At 40.3% G+C, this 24,096-nt stretch overlaps 1 protein-coding gene across 6 annotated transcripts in view; it reads left to right on the top strand.

The window, feature by feature from the left end:
• Positions 1-22,482, top strand: part of SPAG9 (sperm associated antigen 9) — a 160,474-nt gene extending 137,992 nt beyond the window's left edge. For 3 of the 6 annotated variants that reach the window (XM_030922956.1, XM_010386198.2, XM_030922957.1), the window contains 7 exons: positions 1,443-1,591; positions 4,480-4,651; positions 7,197-7,310; positions 8,505-8,543; positions 9,469-9,645; positions 13,565-13,714; positions 18,275-19,579. In XM_030922956.1, coding sequence (XP_030778816.1) covers positions 1,443-1,591; positions 4,480-4,651; positions 7,197-7,310; positions 8,505-8,543; positions 9,469-9,645; positions 13,565-13,714; positions 18,275-18,390 — 917 coding nt within the window. In that variant the 3' untranslated portion in view covers positions 18,391-19,579. Of the gene's footprint in view, positions 1-1,442; positions 1,592-4,479; positions 4,652-7,196; positions 7,311-8,504; positions 8,544-9,468; positions 9,646-13,564; positions 13,715-18,274 lie in introns of all 6 variants that reach the window. The other 3 variants (XM_010386203.2, XM_010386202.2, XM_010386205.2) reach the window with 3 other exon arrangements.
• Positions 22,483-24,096: the final 1,614 nt, after the last annotated feature.

Below are 24,096 nucleotides of genomic sequence, written 5' to 3'. Positions count from 1 at the left end.
CATCCTCATTTTATAGATGAGGAAACTGAAACACAGCATTTTGGTCACTTTTTCATGGCCACTCAGCTAATAAGTGGGAAAGCCTACAAAAAAAGTGAAACAATGAATGTTTTGGTAAATTGAATTCAAAATAATATTGACAGAATAAGACAAGTAAAATACATGTAGTAAGTGTCAATGTAAAGTCCTGCATTTGAGTTCAGAAGAGCAAGATGGGGAGACATGTCTAAAGAGTGAGAATTACCTAAAGGTTGACTTTAGGTAATATGAGTTTAATGCCGTTAAGCCTCAAGGAAAAAAGGGTATTCAGGACAAGGCTGGTGATAATCCTGCTCTACTAGGCTAGATAAAGACAGCATATTCAATGGACATCAACAAAACAGAGTTAGGACGAAGGGTCTGTAAAACTGTGGTAGGTACAGAGCACGTGCCAAAGATACTTGGGTTGTTGTTGTTGTTTTTTTTTTTTTTTTTTTTTGAGACAGAGTCTCGCTCTGTCGCCCGGGCTGGAGTGCAATGGCCGGATCTCAGCTCACTGCAACCTCTGCCTCCCGGGTTTACGCCATTCTCCTGCCTCAGCCTCCTAAGTGACTGGGACTACAGGCGCCCGCCACCACGTGCGGCTGATTTTTTGTATTTTTTAGTAGAGACAGGGTTTCACCGTGTTAGCCAGGATGGTCTCAATCTCCTGACCTTGTGATCTGCCCGTCTCGGCCTCCCAAAGTGCTGGGATTACAGGCTTGAGCCACCACGCCCGGCCAGATACTTGGTTTTGAAAAGAGAAGACATAGGGCTGTAATGAAGAAGTTTGAACTGGATTTATTCTTTTGTTTCCACTCTGCAAAACTGCAGACGAATGGGTGATTACATACAAAAAGACAGACTTTAGCTAGTGTGGGTAGTATTTTTCAGTTAAAACTGTCTGAAAAAGCTGTCTGAAAAAGCTAACAACGCAAAGCAAGGTTCTGGTGACTGGTTCTTCTTCATATTTCTATTATCACTGAAAATGTAGTATGCATAATTCCTAAAGTGTTAGCGATGAATTGCCCTCAACTTCTACCCAAGAAAATACATCAAAATGTACATGAGTGAGAGACATAATTCCCAAAATAACCTTAAGTCCATTCTAATTTTAAATATATTATGATAAACAGATAACTTGTAACTGATTTATCATCACATCCCTGCTTTTGTGAGCGTGTTTTAAAGGGGGTCTGAGTACTGGGTGGCAGTTTGAAGCAGATGATCTTTGAGGGTCTCTTCCAACTTTGCAGCTTATGGAATAAAAGAACCCAAGCTGCAAATAAAAGGTATACTTAGTACGTGGGACTTTGGGTGCTTCCTCAATAACTTTAATTATACAACAAATACAATGTTTCTTGTGTTGAAATTGAGTAACAGTTGGTATGCATTTACTATATAACCTTTTATTTCTTTTAAAGATGGGCAGTGGGATTTGTCAAACTATCACCTCTTAGACCTTGGACGGCCTCATCATTCCATCCGTTGCATGACTGTGGTACATGACAAAGTCTGGTGTGGCTATAGGAACAAAATCTATGTGGTGCAGCCAAAGGCCATGAAAATAGAGGCAAGTTATTAGCCTATGTTTTCTATATTTATTGAATTTGTATTGTCCGAAGACTATTAGACTATAATTATTTTCAGCTTTTTAGAAATTGTTTCTGGATCTGTGTGTTTTAGGGCACTTGAGTAGTGTATTTGAATATCTTAAGCTTTCTGTGTTACTTAACTCTCTTGCCACTTTTGACTGTGAGGGTAGGAAGTGGCTTTTTTAAAAAGGAAAGAGGATTTATACATGAATGTTTAAATGTGTGTCTGTGTATGTATCCAGAGATATGTATGTGTTTTTGTTTGAATACATGGTTTTTGATATGTTTAGTTATATGAGGATTGTTTGAGAAGAGGATTCCTGTCTGTCCTCCCCATGTGTAATCCAGGCACATCCATATATGTGTCCCAGGTGAAATAACATTGCACTGGGAATTTGTTGTAAAAATGAAAACCTCCTAACCTCCTAGCATTGATTTCTTTTTTAGTTTTTTTTTTTCTGAGACAGAGTCTTGCTCTGTCACCCAGGCTGGAGTGCGGTGGCACGTTCTCGGCTCACTGCAATCTCCACCTCCCAGGTTCAAGCAATTCTCTTGCCTCAGCCTCCAAAGTAGCTGGGATTACAGGCGCCTGCCACCACACCCGGCTAATTTTTTAAATATTTTTAGTAGAGATGGGGTTTCACCATGTTGGCCAGGCTAGTCTCGAACTCCCAACCTCGTGATCGGCCTGCCTCGGCCTCCCGAAGTGCTGGGATTACGGGCATGAGTCACCGCATCTGGCCTAGCATTGTTTTCTTACAGTTGTTTTTTTTTTTTTTTTTTTTTTTTTGCCACATACATAAATGCATTCTAATTGTTTAGGAAAAAAAAAAACAACATACAGGAAATTTTAAGGTGAAAGCTCTCCTTTACCCTCCCCCAAATCACATTTCTTTCCCTGGAAGTCTCAAAGTTAACCATTTGGTGTTTGTTTTTTTAATATCAATTCTGTCTGTCTATCTATATTTATCTATCTATATATCTGTTTATATATATCTAGTTAGCTAGCTATCTGGCCATCCATCCATCCATCCATCCATCCACACACAAGTTGAGCATCCCTTTTTTTTTTTTTTTTTTTGGAGATGGAGTCTTGCTCTGTCGCCTGGGCTGGAGTGCAGTGGCCGGATCTCAGCTCACTGCAAGCTCCGCCTCCTGGGTTTACGCCATTCTCCTGCCTCAGCCTCCAGAGTAGCTGGGACTACAGGCGCCCGCCACCTTGCCCAGCTAGTTTTTTTGTATTTTTTAGTAGAGACGGGGTTTCACCATATTAGCCAGGATGGTCTCGATCACCTGACCTCGTGATCCACCCGTCTCGGCCTTACAAAGTGCTGGGATTACAGGCTTGAGCCACCGCACCCGGCCAGAGTATCCCTTATTCAAAATGCTTGAGACCAAAAGTGTTTCACATTTTGGATTATTTTCAGATTTTGGAATATTTGCATATACATAAATAATGAAATATCTTGGGCATGGAACATAAAATTTATTTATGTTTAAATATATGTCTATTTAAATATGTGTTTATTTATGTCTAAACATAAAATTTATTTATGTTTCCTGTATACTTTATAACAGTGAAAAATATGATATACCATTAGTGCAGTAGAAAAAATACTGTGTTCAGGGTGACTTATGGTATCATATCAGCACTTAAACACTTCAGGTTTTAAAGCATTTCAGATTTCAGATTTTTGGATTGGGAATGCTCAGCCTATTCCTCACACACATATACAGCAGTGTGGGTTCCTTGTAGTTTAATTATATTTTGGTATTTTTGTTTGTTTGTTTTGAAACAAGGTCTCACTCTGTCACCCAGGATAGAGTGCAGGGGCGCAATCATAACTTGCTGCAGCCTCAAACTCCTGGGCTCTAGCAAGCCTCCTGCCTCAGCCTCCCAAGTAGCTGAGATCACAGGCACACGCCATTACACCTGGCTAATTTTTCTTTAATTTTTTTGTAGAGACGGGGTCTTGCTATATTGCCCAGACTGACCTCCAACTCCTGGGCTCAAGCAGTCCTCCCACCTCAGCCTCCCATGTAGCTGGGAATACAGGCGTGCACCACTATGCCCAGCTAATTTTTGTATTTATAGTAGAGTTGGGGTGTCACCATGTTGCCCAGGCTGATCTCAAACTCCTGGACTCAAAAGATCCTCCCATCTCGGCCTCCCAAAGTGCTGGGATTACAGGTGTGAGCCATCAGCACCCAGCCTGATTAATTATAATTGTGATCTTACTTCAACACAGGGGCTCTGCAACAACACAAAATCTGGAGATAAAATCTTTCTGTTAGGCCTGGTGCGGTGGCTCACGCTTGTAATCCCAGCACTTTGGAAGGCTGAGGTGGGCAGATCAGTTGAGGTCAGGAGTTTGAGACCAGCCTGGCCAACATGGTGAAAGCCTGCTCTACTAAAAATATAAAAATCAGCCCAGCATGGTGGTGTGTGCCTGTAATCCCACTACTCAGGAGGCTGAGGAAGGAGAATTGCCTGAACCCAGGAATGGGAGGTTGCAGTGAGCCAAGATTGCGCCATTGCACTCCAGCCTGGGTGACAAGAGCAAAGACTGTCTCAAAAATAAAAAAATTTAAAAAATCTTTCTGTTGAACACTGTTACATAGTGTGGATGTGCTAGTATTGTTGTGTGATGTCCTATATAGTGCTCAAGTCCAATATCCTGTTCTTAGTTCTTTATTTTGTTTTGCATTCTAGGACGAAAACAATTGTGTATATGAGTAATCATGTTTAATATATAGTATTTGGGCTTCTCTTTCAATAGTCTGCTAACTTGTGCAAATTAGCACAGTTTTAAATATGAACTCCTATGTAGCAAAAGTAACTTTGTAATTGGACAATCTCTCCTAGAAATCTTTTGACGCACATCCCAGGAAGGAGAGCCAAGTACGACAGCTTGCGTGGGTGGGGGATGGCGTGTGGGTCTCCATTCGCTTGGATTCTACGCTTCGTCTCTATCATGCACACACTTATCAACATCTACAGGATGTGGACATTGAGCCTTATGTAAGCAAAATGTTAGGTAAGCTTCCAACATGTTTTATCTTTACCAATCAAAGAGGGTGTTTTATTTTATCTCTCTCTCTCTCTCTCTCTGTCTCTCTATTGAAATGGGGTCTTGCGTTGTTGCCCAGGATGGAGTGCAGTGGCTGTACACAGGTGCAGTCATAGCACACTATAGCCTTGGACTCTTGGGCTCAAACAATCCTCTCACCTCAGCCTCCGTAGTAGCTGGGACTGTAGGTAGGCACATGCCACCTCACCCAGTCCTTGTTTTTATTTTTAAATAGTCTAAAATGCTGGGTAGAACCAATGAATTAAGTTACCTCAGGAATAGTGAACTTTTATCACTGAAAGTGTCAGACAGATGTTTCAGTCTGCCTTGTTTTTTTGTTTTTTGTTTTTTTCTTTTCTTTTTTTCAAGACAGGATCTCACTCTATCACCTAGGCTGGAGTGCAGTGGCACCATCACGGCTCACTGCAGCCTTGGCTTCCTGGGCTCAAGTGATCCTCCCACCTCAGCCTCCCCAGTAGCTGGACAGGCCTGCACCATCATGCCTGGCTACTTTAAACTCCAGTTGTTGCCCAGGCTGGCCTTAAACTCCAGGGCTCAAGTGATTGGCCCACCTCAGCCTCCCAAAGTGCTGGCGTTACAGGCATGAGCCAGTGCACCTGGCCCCTTATTGTTCTTGACGGAAAGTTGGGATCATTTTGGACTCCTCCTCTCTTATTTCCCACATCTAATCTGTCACTGGGAACGCTCAAGTCTGCCTCTAAAACTGTATTAGATCAGTTATTTCTTGTCTCTACCACTATCCTTTTACCCCCAGGCCTCCTAACTGGGCTCCCTGTTGCCACTCCAGTCTGTTCTCTGCCTAGGAACCAAGGTGCAGATATTACCTTGACATACGTCCACTGTTGCCTTGAGATGAAGTGACATGACCAGGAGACCTTACATGTTCTCAAACACTCCTTGCTCACACCGACCCACAGCTCAACAAGCTCCTTCCCATTTCAGGGTCCTCACATGTCCTGCTGTATCATCTACCTGGGAAGTTCTTCTTGGTCCCTTTTTACTTACATAGCTTTCAGGTCATAGCCTACCTGTCATATTCAGGAAAGACCTTCATTTAGATCCTGTCATACTTTGTCTTCATGGGCTTGTCATTATTGTGATTGCACCAGTGTTATGTGATTCTTGTTTATAATCTCTCCCCTACAGACCCTAAGCCCCATGAAGATCAGGGGCCATCATTATCTTGTTCCCTGCTCTATCTTGAGCACCGGACCCAGTGCTATAATGATTATTAGGAATGTCATAAAGGATTCCTTTCATGAAAAATGATTGAACTGGACCAGCGATTTTCAACCATTTAGAGTTACTGCCCTCAGAAAACCTTATTTCTAGCTATGTACCTTCTCCCTAAAAGGTATACACATGTGCAAACACCAGCTAATTTCAGGGACATACTTTGACTGGAGGTTAAAGGTCCTAGGTTAGGCTGAATGGTAATTAAGCCTCCTTCTAACTCTGTAGTTCAGCGATCATGCTCTCAGTTCTTATAAGTAGAACTTATGAGTACTAATGTTGTCTTTCTTAAATGTATTACCTGTTCAATAAATTTGCCTTTCAAGTCACTGAAAATAAGATCATAAGATCAACTGTAAGAATTAACTTGAAATACAAAAATGCATTTATTCTCCCTAAATTATTTGTGTATAATACTTAAAATTTTTTAACTGCTTTAGAGCCTAAATATATAAATGAGGGGAAAAGTGTAGATTTTGTTTACAAATATTTTTATGCAAATAAACTTAAGGGAAACCAGAACTTTTTCAGCTTATAAGATCAAAGGACACTTGATTTCTCTGGGTTTGTTTGTTTTTAGAGACAAAGTCTTGCTCTGTTGCACAGGCTGGAGTGCAGTGGTGGGATCACAGTTCACAGAGCCTCAAACGCCTGGGCTTCAGTGACCCTCCCACCTCAGCCTCCCACATAGCTGGGACTACAGGCATGTGCCACCATGCCTGGCTAGTTTTTGTACTTTTTTTAGAGATTAGGTCTCAGTATGTTGCTCAGGTTGGTCTCAAACTCCTGGGATCAAGCAGTCATCCCACCTTGACCTCTAAAATGCTAGGATTTACAGACGTGATCCACCGTGCCCTGCCAGTTTCACTGTTTTCTGTTGGGGTTTTTTGTTCTATGTGTCGGTTTGGTTTTACAGTTCCCTGAGGAAATCCTGTGTCATAGTTCCTGATGTACCCTATTTCCTATGTACTTTTCTTCTAACTAATAATGTTACATTACCCACTTTTATGCTTTTCTTTTTCCATTAACCCTGAATTGTCAGACAATAAGCCCCAATAAGAGCTTACTTTGATATGAGCCTTCAGGAAACATCCATCTGGCTCTAGTCACATTTCCTCTGTGTTGTATCAATCCTGCTACTACTTCTTCCTTTTTTTTTTTTTTTTTTTTTTGTAATCCTGCTACTTCTAAGGAACTTGGAATGTAACACGCTGTCTGCTTTAGTTTCTCAATAAAGTGTTCTCTCCTTTCTTTACAGGTACTGGAAAACTGGGCTTCTCTTTTGTGAGAATCACAGCTCTTATGGTGTCTTGTAATCGTTTGTGGGTGGGGACAGGAAATGGTGTCATTATCTCCATCCCATTGACAGAAAGTAAGTATATTTTTAGATAACTGCCATGGGTCAAATAGGAGAATTATAGGAAATAGTTATGTCTGGAATTCAAATCTGTGTTAGCTCAGAAAATCAGCGATGGCAAAGATCTAGCTATTGTTACTTCACTCAATGAAACTTACAAATTCTAGGAAAATACGTTTTCATGTATCAAGACTAGTAGTCATAATTAAAGGTTTTTCCTTGTGAAAACGTTTTCACAGCTCGGGAATCACGGTCCTATTTCATCTTTGAAATAAAAGTTAAAGTCCGTTTCTCTTAAGCCTTGTTATACCATTGTCCAAAAATACTACCTAGCATCCATCCTAGTTTTTCATATCTCCTTAGCAGGTAGTTTGTCTTATTCGAAGTTTAAAAAAAGTTGTGGAAGAAGTTTCTCGGGAGTTCAGCAAGCCTTTCCATCTATCTTCTATTTTAAAAGAATGTGATTTATTGTTTTTATGAGTAAAATATACTTTGTGTGTTTCTCATACAATGTTCCATTACATTAATCATCCATTAAGTAAATGTTTTTGTGTTGCAAAATTCATGGCAGGGAATGGTTTAAAAGCAAATACTGTAAGTCTATAAAATACATTAATAAATATACACTTCAGAGTCACCCTTTTTTCAGGCCAGAGGAGGGAGAAAGACTAGAAGTATTTCAGAAGTCTTTAAAAGAACCCAAGGTTTCAATCCCAACTGTCTTTTCTGCAGTTACTTATAAATCATATTTAGACCTCTCCTTATATCCTAAGAGATTCCAGGATCCCCTGGAGTTCATTTCAGTTCTTTGTAAGAGTTTCATTTTAGCATAGTTACTGGAACAGGGTTTCTTTTTAAAAACAGAGAGAGAGAGAAATAAAGGAGAAATTTTAGCATTTAGGAAATGCTGCACATTGAGTTCTTAGTGTTTTGATTCAGATTCACTAAAATTGCTTTATTATTAAAAAAAAAAAAAAACCAAAACTACCATAAATCAGATTTTCCTTTTTGAGCAGAGATTCTATAGAAGGCTTGGGAAGAACTTTATGTATTACTTGGTATTATGCCAAGTGGGATCTTGTTATTTTCGTTAGAGGCTTTGAGTGCCAGTTTTGCCAGATAGAAGACGCTGAGAGTGGTGGCTCACAGTAATTCTCTCCTCCCTGTCGTGCACCTCTCCATGTCCCCTTTCCTCCTTTCTCACTTTAGCTGTAATCCTCCACCAGGGACGTTTACTGGGGCTGAGGGGTAAGTGCAGATCCTGAACCAAGCTCTTCTTCCTGGCTTCTAATAGCCACTGTAAGGCTGTTACCACTCCTCTAGAATACCCTCTTGAATGTTCCTAAATGTCATCCACTTGCAGTCACTGCATTGCAGCAGGTGTCTTTTTTTTTTTTTTTTTTTTAATGTTTGTTACATGGCCACCAAACTGCTCAGCAGCTTAGTCTATTTATCATCTTTTGTTGCAGCTGAACTTTCTTTCAGACTTTGTTTTCCTTCCAGTATAAACATGAAACATCTCTTAAAGCTGTCATTAATTTACATCGTTTACTCTTGTTACCGATCATATTTCTTTCATTTACTTACTCGCCCATGGAATGGGGATGTTTTGTGAGTCTGGTCTTTTACAGTAACGCAGCACACCATCAGTCTGATATCAATAAAAGCTGCTCTATTGTAGTGGCTGGATTCTTGTAAGCACAGCTTTTTACCACCCCCCTCAAGGGAAATATTCTTACTGCGAGGAAGAAAAATCAGAAGATAAACTATAAAGAAAGACTTTATTTGAAAATATACCCATTTACTTTAAACTGTATAATGTTTAGTTTTCTAACATGGGCATTAAAAACAAAACAAGAAACAACTAAGATTCAAATTTGTTTTCTTGTTTTTAACTAAAATTACCTTTTAAATGAATAGATGTGTTTAAAAAATAAGCTTACTTATTGCTAGACTGGCAAAATCCCCTACTCCATTTACTGAGGTACTTAAAAATAACTAGCATGCTGTATCCCTTTTTTTCCCAGCTTTGTCTTGAATTGGCATTGCCATCCTTTTTTTATCTCAACTGGCTGTAGCTTTTAGATAATATCATAAGGATTAACCAGTAACCTCTTACATCCATTACTATTTTCTAGGGGAAAATATTTGGTATTTGGTTTTTCTGTTGCAGCAAATAAAACCTCAGGTGTACCGGGAAATCGTCCTGGAAGTGTAATCCGTGTATATGGTGATGAAAACAGCGATAAAGTGACTCCAGGGACATTTATACCCTATTGTTCAATGGCACATGCTCAGCTTTGCTTCCATGGGCACCGGGATGCTGTGAAATTCTTTGTGGCAGTCCCAGGTATGTTAGATTATTCTGTTGAGATGTTCCATGTAATTGTCTCTCTTCTGTCATCTCTTGGTTCCACTACCTAATAGTCTAGGGCTAAGTACTCGAATTGCAGGTAATTTCAATATATACGAAGGAAGTTCTGCAATGGAGGTGTGAGTAAGGTGGTATAGGGATACTTGAATGAAGTTATTCTGGAATATCTCTCCCACCCCCAAAGACAAATTTGTTGATTTTTCTTTAGGAGACTTGCTTACTTTTGAAAAGCAGTAGTAGTATTTTATCATCGTGGATTGCCAAAAATGGTCGTGACCTAATAAGAGAAATCACTAGAAAGAAGCTTCTATCATCAAGGCTGCATGGAGGAACAGAGAATGCACCCTGGTACCTTTAGCAGCTTAACAGTAAAAAGCAGTGGACTAGGAGGCCTGGGGGTCTGGGCCTTGTGTCTCTGCCACTAACCTCGAGCAAGTCACTTAACCTCAGAGACTCATTTCCTCACTCCTAGGTGGATGTGATTAATATCTGCTCTGCCTACTTCATTTGTTATGAAAATTAATGAAAATGCTACTGGGAGCTACAAAGCACTACCCAGACAAAAGGTGGTAGTGATGATGTCCAGTGAAAAATGAAAAATTATCCATTGACAGTACTAAAGTGATGTTACTGACCATCTGTAAGCAGGACCCATGTTTTGAATTCTTTTTTTTTTTCTCATAAGAGGCAAGTTTAGGAGCTAGGCAAAGTTCAAATCTGACTTTGCCCCACCAACTAACTGTGTGATGTAGAAATAGCAGTGTCTTAGTATATTAGTCAGTGTTCTCCAGAGAAACAGAACCAGTAGGATGCGTGCGGATGTGCGTGTGAAGAGAGAGACATCCTAAGAAATTGGGTCACACAATTGTGGGGACTGGCAGGTCTGAAATCTGCAGGGCAGACTGGCAGGCTGGAGACCCCGGGAAGAGTGGATATTGCAGTCCAAATCTGAAAGCAGTCTGGAGGCAACATTTCTCTTTCTTTGGGATCACTCAGTCTTTTTCTCCTAAGGCTTTCAACTGGTTAGATGAGGCCCACCCACACTGTGGTGCATAATCACCTTTACTCAAAGTCTGTTGTTTTAAATGTTAATCACATCTAAAAAAGACTCATAGTGATATCGAGACTGATGTTTGATCAAATATCTGGGTACCGAGCTAACAAGTCAAATTACTCATCATACTTATTTTCCCAAGGGTCTTCCAAAGAGTAAATGATTATATGTACATGGGGCAAGGGGTGGCATATGGTACCCTAAGCAATTATTCAGTTATTTTTAACAACAGTGATAATGAGCTTTCTGAAACCTCATTTGTACATTTTATATATTTGTATAGTAATTTGCTTCCTAGAAATGGGATTGCTGGTAACAGTGTTTCTCTTGCTTAAAAAAAAAAAAAATGAAATATCAGAGTCCCCTTTAAATCTCCTTTGTATCCCTCTCTAATCCCATTCTCCTCTCCTTTTCCTCTCCATTGGTAACCACTGTCTTGAAGTTGATGCATATCCTCTTGCCCATGTTTTTGTATTTTTATTATGTTTGAATGTATTTATAAACAAAGTATGATTGTTCTGTGGTTTTGGACTTTACATGTTAAACGTTGTGCTTCATATGTATACTTCTACAACTTGCTTCTCATTTTTTGAGATTTATCAATGTTCATACGTAAAAATCTAGTTTATTCATTTAAATGATATTCTTATATCCGCATAAAAGTGCTACATTTTATTCATTCTTCTGTTGATGGACCTCTAGGCTTCTTCCCTTTCTTTTTTCACTATTAAAAACAGTACTGAAGCGGACCTTCTTGTGTGCATGTGCAAGAATTTTCTGTTGGATATAAATCCAAAAGTGGAATTAGCAACATGGTTGTTGTGAGGCCAGTTGGCCCTAAAAATTAAACCATTCTGGTTGGTCTTATCAGTAATACCACTGTGCTCTTGCTTCTGTGGCAGAGCTAACTCATCTACCAACAGAAGTCATTTCTGCAATGCTTGATTTCTTCCAAAGTATAATTGAGTAATGTATGAATGAATCCCTGTGGGGATACGTCAGCCTATCCTATCCACTTTCAACATACATTAATTTTGTTACAGTGTGTCGCATTAATGACTGTCCACCTAGCTCCTGGAGGCACTGTCTGTGTAGTTTGACCAAAGGACAGCAGATTCTGACAAGGAAAAAAATCCCACAATTAAATCTTGCTAAGAGGGATGGCTTAGAGATTGCTCATTTGTTCATAATGTGAATAGTAAAGGTTTCTCTCTTTCTACTATTTCACACTCAAGGATTCTACCTTAGAACTTAAGCTTTAGAACAAACAGCACATTTACTAGTAATTGTGTTTGCATAATCTAAATTAAAAATAACCTGTACTTTCCTTAAATATGAGAGGAAAGCCATAGATTTGAAATAAATTTAAATGTTAATGATGACAATGCAAACTCATAGGGCTTAAGTTGAAGACTTTTCTCAGTCTCTTACACAAATAAGCACATTCCTTTTCAAGGGAGAGACTTTTTCCACTGTCTTTCAGATCAAAAGATAATAGACTATAATAGTTTGCAGCAGGTAGGCTGCGTGTGGTGGCTCACACCTGTAATTCCACAACTTGGAAGTCAAGGCAAGAGGATCACTTGAGCCCAGGAGTTTGAGACCAGCCTGGGCAAACATAGCAAGACTTCATTAAAAATTTTTAAGAGACCGGGCATGGTGGCTCATGCCTGTAATCCCAGTACTTTGGGAGGCCTAGGTGGGTGGATTACTTGAGGTCAGGAGTTTGAGACCAGCCTGACCAACATGGTGAAACCCCATCTCTACTAAAATACAAAAATTAGCCAGGCGTGGTGGCGGGCACCTGTAATCGCAACTACTCGGGAGACTGAGGCAAGAGAATCGCTTGAACCCCAGAGGCAGAGGTTGCAGTGAGCCGAGATCACGCCATTGCACTCCAACCTGGGCAACAAGAGCGAAACTCTGTCTCAAAAAAATAATAATAAAATAGTTTGGTCCGGTGCAGTGGCTCACGTCTGTAATTCCAACACTTTGGGAGGCCGAGGCAGGCAGATCATGAGGTCTGGAGATCTAGACCATCCTGGCTAACACAGTGAAACTCTGTCTCTACTGAAAATACAAAAAATTAGCCGGGCGTAGTGGCACGCGCTTGTAGTCCCAGCCACTCAGGATCTGAGGCAGGAGAATCGCTTGAACCCGGGAGGCAGAGGTTGCAGTGAGCCAAGATCATTCCACTGCACTCCAGCCTGAGCAACAAAGCGAGACTCCGTCTCAAAAGAAAAAGGAAGTAGTTTGAAGCAGGCAGCTAAGACCCACCTTGCCGTGCATATATCTCATACTGGTTTTGGGGTCTATTCCTGCTTTGTTACAAAATTGCTTTACTTAGATTTTCAAATTGGTTTTTTGTTTGTTTGTTTGTTTATTTTTTAGAGACAAGGTCTTGCTCTGTCGCCCAGGCTGGAGTACAGTGGCACATCACAGCTCACTGCAACATTGAACTCCTGGGCTCAAGTGATCTTTCTGCCTTAACCTCCCAAGAAGCCAGGACTACAGGCGCACACCACCACACCCAGCTAACTCTTTTTGTAGAGATGAGGCCTTACTGTATTTGCCAGGCTGGTCCCAATCTCCTGGCCTGAAGTGATTCTCCCACTTTGGCCTCTCAAAGGCATGAGCCACCATGCCCAGCCTCAAATTGGGTTCTTAAAATCTTCATATAAATGTTTTCTGATCATGGATAGCCTTCTAGCTTCCCCAGTAGTTGGTTATTAGAATATATTTACCTTTTTGTTTAACTCTAAAAATATTAAAAAAAAAAAAAAAAAAGCCAGCCTCCCTTCTGTGATAAGTAATATTCACTTTTGTTTCTGTGTAAAACAGGTCAAGTCATCAGCCCACAAAGTAGCAGTAGTGGCACGGATCTGACAGGTGACAAAGCAGGGCCATCTGCACAGGAGCCTGGTAGTCAGACACCCTTGAAGTCTATGCTTGTCATCAGTGGAGGAGAGGGCTACATCGACTTCCGAATGGGTACGTCATTGGTTCTGGGAGCTCAGTGTGCACTGTGTGCTATGACTTGGGTTTACTCCCAAAGTAAATAAGAAACCACTCTGATAATAATTCATAAAAGGTTCTCTTCTAGCTCTTTACATAGGAAAGAATTTCGTGTTTCTTGTTTTTTGTTTTTTTCTTTTTGGTATTTCTTCTTTTTTTTTTATTTGAGATGAAGTCTCATGCTTTCACCCAGGCTGGAGTGCAGTGGCATGATCTCAGCTCACTGCAATCTCTGCCTCGAGGTTCAAGTGATTCTCCTGCCTCAGCCTCCCAGGTAGCCGGAATTACAGACGTGCATCACCACACCCGGATAGTTTTTGTATTTTTAGTAGAGATGAGGTTTCACCATGTTGGCCAGGCTAGTCTCAAACTCCTGACATCAAGTAATCCACCCTCCTCGGCCTCCCAGCTGGGATTACAAGCCTGAGCCACCGCACCCGGCCCTTGGTATTTCTTTTCATACCAAAATGTATTGTTTGAAGGGAGCATTAGAAATAGCAGGATGTGTGGCTCCAGTGGCGCAATCGGTTAGCGCGCGGTACTTATAAGAAATAGCAGGATGTGTTGGCCGGGCGCGGTGGCTCAAGCCTGTAATCCCAGCACTTTGGGAGGCCGAGACGGGCGGGTCACAAGGTCAGGAGATCGAGACCATCCTGGCTACGGTGAAACCCCGTCTCTACTAAAAAATACAAAAAAGTAGCCGGGCGAGGTGGCAGGCGCCTGTAGTCCCAGCTACTCTGGAGGCTGAGGCAGGAGAATGGCGTAAACCCGGGGGGCGGAGCTTGCAGTGAGCTGAGATCCGGCCACTGCACTCCAGCCTGGGCGACAGAGCGAGACTCTGTCTCAAAAAAAAGAAATAGCAGGATGTGGTCAATGTGAAGTTTTATGTGAAAAGCATAAGATTTAGGGTCAGAAGGCCTTGGACAAGTCATTCAACCTCCTAGAGCCTCGGTTTTCTAACTGGCAAAATGGAGAAATAAAAATATTTCTTAAAGTGTTGTTTGTGTCAAAACAACTTCATTTGTTCATTTTCTTAAAAACAAACATGTTATTATATTATTATATATTATATTAAACATATAGTGCTCAATTGAGCACCTACTGTGTACCTATCAGTCTTAAACTGGAGATGCAGAAACAAATCAGACAAAGCCTTCATCTAATAGATTATAGAACAGCGCAGAGATGTAGACATGTTAATAAATTAAAATGTTACTGATGCTCTGGTGGTGAGTAGTCAGTTCTTTCCAAGGGGAGGGAGAGAAGGAAGTCAAGAAATGATGCTTGAAGGGACTCAGCGCTGCACAGTCTTAGCCCAGAGGGTCAGATTGGGGAATGGGGTGGGGAGGACCAGGGATTGGCACTCCGAGGTAGGAGAGTAGCTTGGCCAAAGGTTTAGAGATATGAAACCATCTTAATGGAAGAAAAGCTATTTTAAAATGACAAGAGCGTGGAGTAGAAAAAAGTATGAATTTCTTCTCAAAAGGGAGGGAGGGACCGGAGTATAGGAGGCCTTTACATACCAGATTAAGAAGATTGTACTTTATCTTTCAAGCAAAAGAGAACTATAGGAGCAATGTGATTAGAGTTGTGTGAAGGAGGTTCAAGACTAGACGTAGGGAAATGAGTTGGGAACAAGTGAATATCCAAGAAAGGTAGTAACAGTGGGAACCGATAAGAGAAGCATGATGGGAATGTGGGGAAATGGGGAATAGGCCATAGAGCTCAGGACTGTCAACAGGAGAAGCAGGTCTGGAGGGACTGAAAGAGGAGTCCAGTGCTAGTCATGTTGATCTTGAAGAGCGTAGTGGTGATTTAGGTGGGAAATTTCCACTGGGCTTCTGAATATACAGGTCCTCTATCTTAGGAGGGAGAGATTTGGGAGCTGTCTGCGTGGAGTGGTACTAAAAGCCATGAGGGTTGGTGAGTTCACCCAGGGAGTTAAAAGAAAAGGTTCCAGTGGTGAAACCCAGTCTCTAATAAAAATACAAAAATTAGCCGAGCGTGATGCTGTGTACCTGTAATCCCAGCTATTCAGGAGGCTGAGACAGGAGAATCACTTGAACCCAGGAGGTGGAGGTTGCAGTAAGCTGAGATGTGGTGTCACTGTACTCCAGCCTGGGTGACAGAGTGAGACTCCATCTCAAAAAAAGAAAAGAAAGAAAAAGGAAAGGTTCCAGGATAGAACCCTGAATTCATACTCCATTTAAAGATCATTAGAGCTTATGGAGGGATCTGAGAAGGAATGACCAGAGATGTACAAAGAAAACATGGAGAATTGATGCTCATGAAAGAGTAGTGCTTTGTAAATTGTAAGACACTGTACCAATATGTTTATAATTATTTGCTATAATTTTTCTTTTTTGAGACAGAGTCTCACACTGTCACCCAGGCTGGAGTGCAGTGGCAAGATCTTGGCTCACTGCAACCTCCACCTTCTGGGTTCAAGCAATTCTCATGCCTCAACCTCCCAAGTAGCTGGGATTTCAGGCATGTGCCACCATGCCTGGTTAATTTTTGTACTTTTAGTAGAGATAGGGTTTCACCATGTTGGCCAAGCTGGTCTCAAACTCCTGGCCTCAAACAGTCCACCTTGTCTCATTTAAATGACCCTAATTTTTTAGGGTCATTTAAATGACAATGTGACAAATGTGATTAGTATCACTAATATCTGATGCAAAAAGTTTGTTGACACTTTTAAAGGGAGAAGTCTGTTAGTGTTAACTTTAGAAATTGATTCCAGGAATGTCAGCAAGAAGGGAGTCATTTCAAAGTGTTTTGAGTAATTGACTATTGTTGAATTTCCTTTTATGAGAGGAATTGTTAGGGACTCCACTTGGCTGGGATGATTTTTGTAACTTTGTCTTGGAGTGCAGTATGGCAGTTGGAACCATACTGAGGAGTTTGTTAATAAAACCTCTATGTGGTTTTTCCATTTCCACTAAAAATTCCTTCCATTTGTGGATCCTGAAAATAGAACAAAAATTGCTTAACCAGGTTTGGCAGTATCTCTCGTTATTTCCAGCCTGAAAAACAGACTTGTCTTTAGCATAGGCTAATTTTAATAGTGAATATACTGTTTTAAAAAAAATCGAATTTGATCTTTTTTGGGGGTCCATTTCCTTTTCCATTTCCTGTAATATTTTAACAGTGAGAAATTGATTCTAACAGTCCCATATTTTTAATGATTTAAATGTAAAACTTAAGCTGTAGAGACCCTAGCAGACAGGATAATTTTCTTACAAGTAAAATCTTCAAAACAACTCAGAAAAGAAATGCCAACAGCCTTTTGTCTCAGCCAGTTAATTTGTTGTCATTGAAATTTTTTTAAATTTAAGAGCCAAACTTAATTTTTTTACCTTCTAACCACCTGGTTATGTTTCAATTCAGAGATGGGATTTTGTCCTGAGTGTTCTCCTCTCTCTAGTTTGATATTGCTGTGAAAAGGCCATTACAGAACTAGTAAGGGAAAGTTTGGCCTGCAGAGAAAAATGCAGATATTTAGGGTTTTTTCTCTTCTGCTGTTTCTAGTCAACAGTATCAATATTTTCTTTTATCCAGCTGAAATTCACATGGGGCACATTACAAAATTCTGTTAGATCAGTGGAATATATCTTTAGATTGTGTGGTGTACATGTTTTTAGGATTCTGCTGAAGAATCCATCCCACTAGATAACCTTTCACTGGGTTGTGCCAAAATAACCCTGCTTTGTGACAACAGATACAATTGACGCAAGCTTGTATCGAGAAGTATCGTATGCCCTGCACTGGGTCTTGTGGAGAGGAGTGTGGTGTACCCCACACTGGGCCTTGGAAGCCAGTGTCTGATCAGGACACCGTGGATCACATTCACTCAACTGCCATGCGGAAGAGCCCGTATCTTGGCTGCTACTCCAACCTCTTTGTTTCTTCTTTTCCATCATGCACTGTTAATTCATAACCTATCCTAAACTTGAAAATCATTGGAAGAAAAACCCAGTAGCTGATGAATCTGCCATCTGCAGTGCTGCAGGCTGATTATTTTAATTTCCATATGCTTGTATCAATTATCTTCAATTGGAGAATGTTACACCTGTCATTGATAATAAGTGTGAGCTATTTGGGTTTAGTTAGTTTGCTCTGTACCTGTGCTCACGCATTTTATAACACAGTTTTTTTTTCTCATTTCTTAGTTTGAAATAAATGAGAGTAGACTCTTCATTTTGGATGAACACAGAATTGCCTTCTTAGCTTTCCATATCTGGTACCATCAGTATGCAGACATATTGGGATGGCTTTTCAACATAGTATAGTGAACTCGATTTTATAAATACAGTCTGAAAAATGAATTAACCTTTTCTGAAGTCAAGCAGTGGCTTGGGTGAATATGGGTGAGGATTCTGACTCATAGTATTTCTTTTACTGTTCACTCTCCCGTGAAAGTCAGACAAGTTTTGGGCATCTTGTTCATGGACTAATCACGAGCATTACATCTGACTCACATCGTTCCGTATTTTCTGTGCTCAGCCTAACTTGAGTCTTCGTATCATTCACTAGGTGATGAAGGTGGAGAATCAGAACTTCTTGGAGAGGATCTTCCACTTGAACCTTCTGTCACCAAAGCAGAAAGGAGTCACTTGATAGTGTGGCAAGTGATGTATGGCAGTGAGTGAGCCCACAGGAAACAGGTGGAGATGGGGAAGCCGTCTCCTCTGCATGGTTTATTTTCCCTCTATCCTTTTATTTAATGCTCTTTTGTGAGATAAGTTTCACCACATAACGTGTGAGCATTTTTTCCTGTTAACTTTATATTACAAAATCCGTTCTACCATAACAATACAGAGGAGCTAGCTGTTTACTGCACCAGTGTTATAGGGAACTTCAGTGTATTATGAACAAATCAAAGAATGTTTACTTCCTGCAAACTGGTGAATTATAGAAAGCAATCTAGATGTGGTTTACTCTGCCACAGTCTAATATCATTCACTTCATTTGATAGGGTCACTTGTTAGCTGTCACTAATAATGGAATTAATGGGAAACACTTGCTAAATGAAACTGTGCCATTAAATACAATAGCCGAGTTTTCCCCAGTATATTGTAAAATTGACACACACTAATAGAAGATGGATTATCAGGATTTATCTAAATGTTCGAGAGAGTTAAAAGCTAACTGTAAATTACTTTAACTTTCACTTTCAAATCTGACAAATCTTGTTTATATGGTATATAAAACTTTGTTTTCATCAGATTTGGGGGGGTTTTATATTAAAGAAATTAAGACTACACTATTTAAATAAACGTTTCCTGTTTCTGACTTATTAGAGCTCTAAAGTTTATGAGGCCTACTTCTCTGAATATTCTGATGGGTTTTTTTTTTGAGACCAGTCTCATTTTCATACTGACATGTCTGAAAGGTTTATTATTTATAAAGCTTAAAACATACTCTGGGAAGCTTAGAAGATACTTCATCATGGGAGGATTTTTTTAAAGGAAATGTGTTTTGTATTTCTTGTACCAGAGAATGGTGATGTTGATTGAGTTTTTTCCATGTGAAAAATGTACTTGTTTGCCAAATGTTCCTAGACTGCTCTTAACCTGTTAATACAAGTAAAACTGTAGTGAGATGGAGTCTGGCCTAAGTACAGAATGAGAGATTTAATTAGGAAAGTTATTTTCTTTTGTTCTGTATGAAACTGTAGAACAGCTGCATACTTGGTATTTGGTACATGAATAACATGTTAGCTTTTGTGCCCTTTTGAGCTGAAAGGGTTATCTTCAAAACTATGAAGGGGAAGAAGACAAAGCTAACACACCACATAAAGTAAAAGTTGACATTACGTGTTTTCGTTCACAATGTCCAAAATAGGTTGGGCATGGTGGCTCACGCCTGTCATCCCAACACTTTAGGAGGCTAAGGCGGGTGGACTGCTTGAGCCCAGGAGTTCAAGACCAGCCTGGGCAACATGGCAAAACCCTGTCTCTACCAAAAAAAAACAAAAAACAAAACAAAATAAATTAGCTGGGTGTGGTGGCACATGCCTGTAGTCCCAGCTACTTGGGAGGCTAAGGTGGGAGGATCACCTGGGTCCAGGAGGTCGGTTGCAGTGAGCCTTGATAGCACCACTGCACTCCAGCCTGGGTGATAGAGCAAGACCCTGTCTCAAAACAGACAGACAAGCAAAAAATAGATTAAAGTCTGGATTTCACTGATTTTCTTGCTTAATAAGTTTTTTAAAACCACAATGCTGCGATTTTTTCCCTCTCAAGCTTCTTGAAAATGTGTGATTTACCCTTTTTTATCTATTACTCTAAGCAAAGCTAAATTAATTTTTTTTTTTTTTTTTTGAGACGGAGTCTGGCTCTGTTGCCCAGGCTGGAGTGCAGTGGCGTGATCTCAGCTCACTGCAACCTCCACCTCCCGGGTTCAAGTAGTTCTCCTGCCTCAGTCTCCCAAGTAGCTGGGATTACAGGTGTGTGCCACCATGTCTAGCGAATTTTTGTATTTTTAGTAGAGACAGGGTTTCACCACATTGGCCAGGCTGGTCTCAAACTCCTGACTTCAGATGATCCACTCGCCTTGGCCTCCCAAAGTGGTTGGATTACAGGTGTGAACCCCCGCGCCTGGCCAAAGCAAAGCTAAATGTAATTTTATGTACTGTTTTAACAGTATAAACCTATGGGATAAAGGCCCCCTAATTATCAGAAGGACTACTGAAAAGGAAAAGCAAACGTAGATGTCAAATTGTCTAATTATTCTTAAGTACCACTGATTTTTTTTTTTCTGAACTATTATACAAAGATGTCTGTAAAAAGTATACCAGTGGCTTTTATGCATATAACATGATTAGGCTAGATGGTGAAGTATATGGGATTTCATGAGCCAGAGGAGGCATTTGGATCCATTGGGCCACATGTGACTATAAGCACATTGTGTATACAATAAAATTGTAGCCACTCATGTATTAAAACTGTTTGGTAAAAGCTGTATTAAAAGAATAATTTTTTGCTTGAGCTACTTAGTCACTTTTCTTCAGGGCACCAAAACGTAGGCCACTTTTCCATAGCTTGTTTGCTATGTTTTATTTCACCTTAAATCTGAGCCATTTTTGGCAGTATCTTTTTAAAAATCATTATTAAACATTTATTGGAAATGTTGTATAGATTCACAAGAAAGAGACACCAAAGTGTTTGGGGATTTTAATCCCAAGAAGTAAACATCCCAGAGTCAGATCCCATTTGCTGTTGTTCAGCCATGTTTGTATGACTGAATGTAATTTAGGAAATCAGGAGTTAAAGATGAGAAATACAAACATGTAAAATGGTTGTAATTGCTTTTTTTGAACTTACTGGCTTTAACTTAAGTACTATAGCTGTGTAGTTATTTTATCTGAAGATGTCAGATTATCTGTGGCCCTGTTAATTGACTGCAGGGACCAGAGAGAGGACAATGATGCCTGTATAATTTGCTTTAAAGGCTTGTCCTTATGTTTGTAATTTTGGTTAAATATTTTCTACAGATTGCTTCACTTCCCCTTTCCCCCAATAACAAGTTCATATTCTTGTAATATTTACTTTGGTCAACGTGGTAACTTTTGGAAGAAAATGCCAAAATGTAAGCTTCTCACAAGCAGCAAAGGAATGTAACTAACTGCCTGTAGCTACCACATCAAGGGAAAGAAGAGGCTTCCGTACTTTGGGTTGATCTCACCGTACAAAAAAAGAGTGTACCCCTATTGGAAGAAATAAGGGATACTTGAAGGTTTCTCATTTTGTTACACTTGGGTCATGTGCAAGGTTGAACCATATGAAACTGCCAGTGTTCAACCATTGCTGATCTGCAAAAGCGACAATATCATATGCCTCAACCTAATACTTACTCTTAAATGCGGGTTAAAATCTCTGTGAGGCAAAGGGATAATATTCTCTAGGAACTCACTTTTGAGAGTATTTTTCTCTAACTCATGTGGATCTAAATTTTAAAAATAGGAATGAATCTCTTAATTGCAGCTTGTGGAGAGTGTAAAACATTTTGAGCACAACATGCAGCACATAACTTTTCAGATGGTGTTTGCATAGAAAAGGCTAAAATCAATTCTTTCAGTTACTGTATTGTTCATTTATTGTAAAGGTCTTCCTACATTTGAGACTAGACCCTTTAACATAGGCTGCCTTAGTAACAAAATAAAACAGATGTCTCATAAGATTAACTGTCCTAAAGAACATGTGTCTTGCAAATGCCATGGAACTGAATATTTATTTCCTTGTGAGTATTACGACCATTACCAAAGGACTCAACCAGATTTGGGGCTCTTCTTAATTGATCATGTTCAGAAAGGGACTCATTTGGTCCCACTTTGTAACATGGGAAGAGTAGAAGAGAAAATTAAATGTGGAAATCATAAATGCTTTTCTAACAGGGTTATGCTATTCTGTAACACTAAATGTCTGTCTTTTCTCTTAAAAGATTAAGTTTTATTAATTTGTCATACATTTCTCAATATTTGAATATATCTTAACCATTTTATGTTCCAAATTCATTTTTTGTCCAAGACATTCTATCAGAATTTTACTTGCCTCTATAATCTGAAAAATGGGTTCTAGAATGTCCCACTTGCTGTCTCTTAGAGGCTGAGCTTCATTTCTATGAGCAAAAAGCTCATTTAGCAATGTAGTTATTTCAGTATTTATTTCTATTATGGAATCCCTGGGGTTCGGAATGTAACTTTGTACATGAAATATATATAAATATGTATATGAACATGTATGAGGTCTAGTGTGTTTTGTTTTGTTTTGTTTTTACCGTTCCTAGGGATCTGAACTTGGTTTTTATTTGCAAGTCCAATAATCTTCCCCATCACACATGTCATTCCTGAGGGTCAGGACTGTTGCCATGTGGCACCAGCTGAAGGTGAGCAGTGGGGAACACATGCTGGCCGGCTTGGCTCACGTGTTCAGATGAGATTCAAGAATAGACAAGAGGGCTTTGGAGAAATGTGGGATCCCTGAGTAACAGCCCACACATGATACTAAGGCATACTATTTGCCAGATTATTCAAGAATAAGAGGCAGGTTGTAATGTAATTTTAACAACGCAGTGTGCTTATTTGTGATCCACTTGCTTGGGCAAGACTCGGGAAGGAAGAATGATTATAAAACTGATCATGCGGCAGCACAATGTGAATCCAGATTCAGTGCGGTGAGATTTAGTCTCATGCAGTGTTTTGTTTGTGCCTTCAAGAAACGTGGGGTTCTAAAGTGATAGTAGAAGTTGCCCCAGTTGGCATGTTAATAGGGCCGTTCACTAGATGAAGGCAGAGTCATCTGTTCAGTGAGGTTGGATGCCCTAGAATATAATGACTAGCCCAGCTCATTCCTGGTCTTTATAGGACCTTACCCTGCCTGCCCTTTAGTCCCTGGGGAATAGGACAGGAGCACCAGCCTCATCTCTGGAACAGTAGTCTGCAGTGTCACCCTTGTGGAAGAACTATCTTTCAGACTAGTGGAGAGAGACTGCTTCAGCCCTCGGACTCTTCCTTAACCAGCACCTGATCCCTCGGACTCGGTGCAGGCATGAAAGCCTGGAGATCACAAGGGGCCTGGACTTAATCTTCAGCAGCAGCCGATGTATTAGGAAAGGATTTATAGTTAGGGGACTTCTCAGAATGCCTTACATATTATAGGGTAATTGATACAGTTTTGCTTTAAACTCGTTTTCTTTAGAAAGACATAGTGGTATGGTGTGAAAGAAGGCTGTATAAGCCAGGCTGTGACCCTAGCAAATCACTTTAACATAGTATCCCAGAATCCCCCACACAGGGCTGTGGAATCGGACCCTCCTGTGGGGTCTGGACCCACGCATCTGTAAAGTGTCATAGGTAAGTGTGATATGTAGCTGAGGTTGAAGGATGCTACTCTAATGTATTTGGACCTTTGTTTTCTTATGTGTCAAAAGGTAGGGTGGCTTAGTCAGGTAATCTAAAAAAATCCTAGCTCTGACCCTCCCTGGTTCTGTGGCTCTGGCTCTGATTTGCCTGGTTGTTGTCTATACAGGTAAGGACCACTCCTGCTTGCGAGTCCATGGTCACCCAGTTCCTCATGAGGCCCAGAGAGCTGGTGGGTGGGATTGGATTAATTAGAATTTCCAATTTATCAGAATGACACTGTACAAAAGAAGCCAAATAGTTTTAGCTCCTTGCTTGTAACCACAGAACATTCACTCCCACCCACAGACATAAAGGAGTTACGGAGCCAAGCGCAGTGGCTCACACCTGTAATTTCAGCACTTTGGGAGGCTGACACAGGCAGATCACTTGAGGCCAGGAGTTCAAGACCAGCCTGGGCAACATGGGGAGACCCCATCTCTACAAAAAATTTTTT

This window comes from Rhinopithecus roxellana, chromosome 19, assembly GCF_007565055.1.
Source record: "Rhinopithecus roxellana isolate Shanxi Qingling chromosome 19, ASM756505v1, whole genome shotgun sequence".
NCBI lineage: Eukaryota > Metazoa > Chordata > Mammalia > Primates > Cercopithecidae > Rhinopithecus > Rhinopithecus roxellana.
Note: the sequence above shows the minus strand (reverse complement) of the source record. Positions and strands in the feature narration are given on the sequence as shown.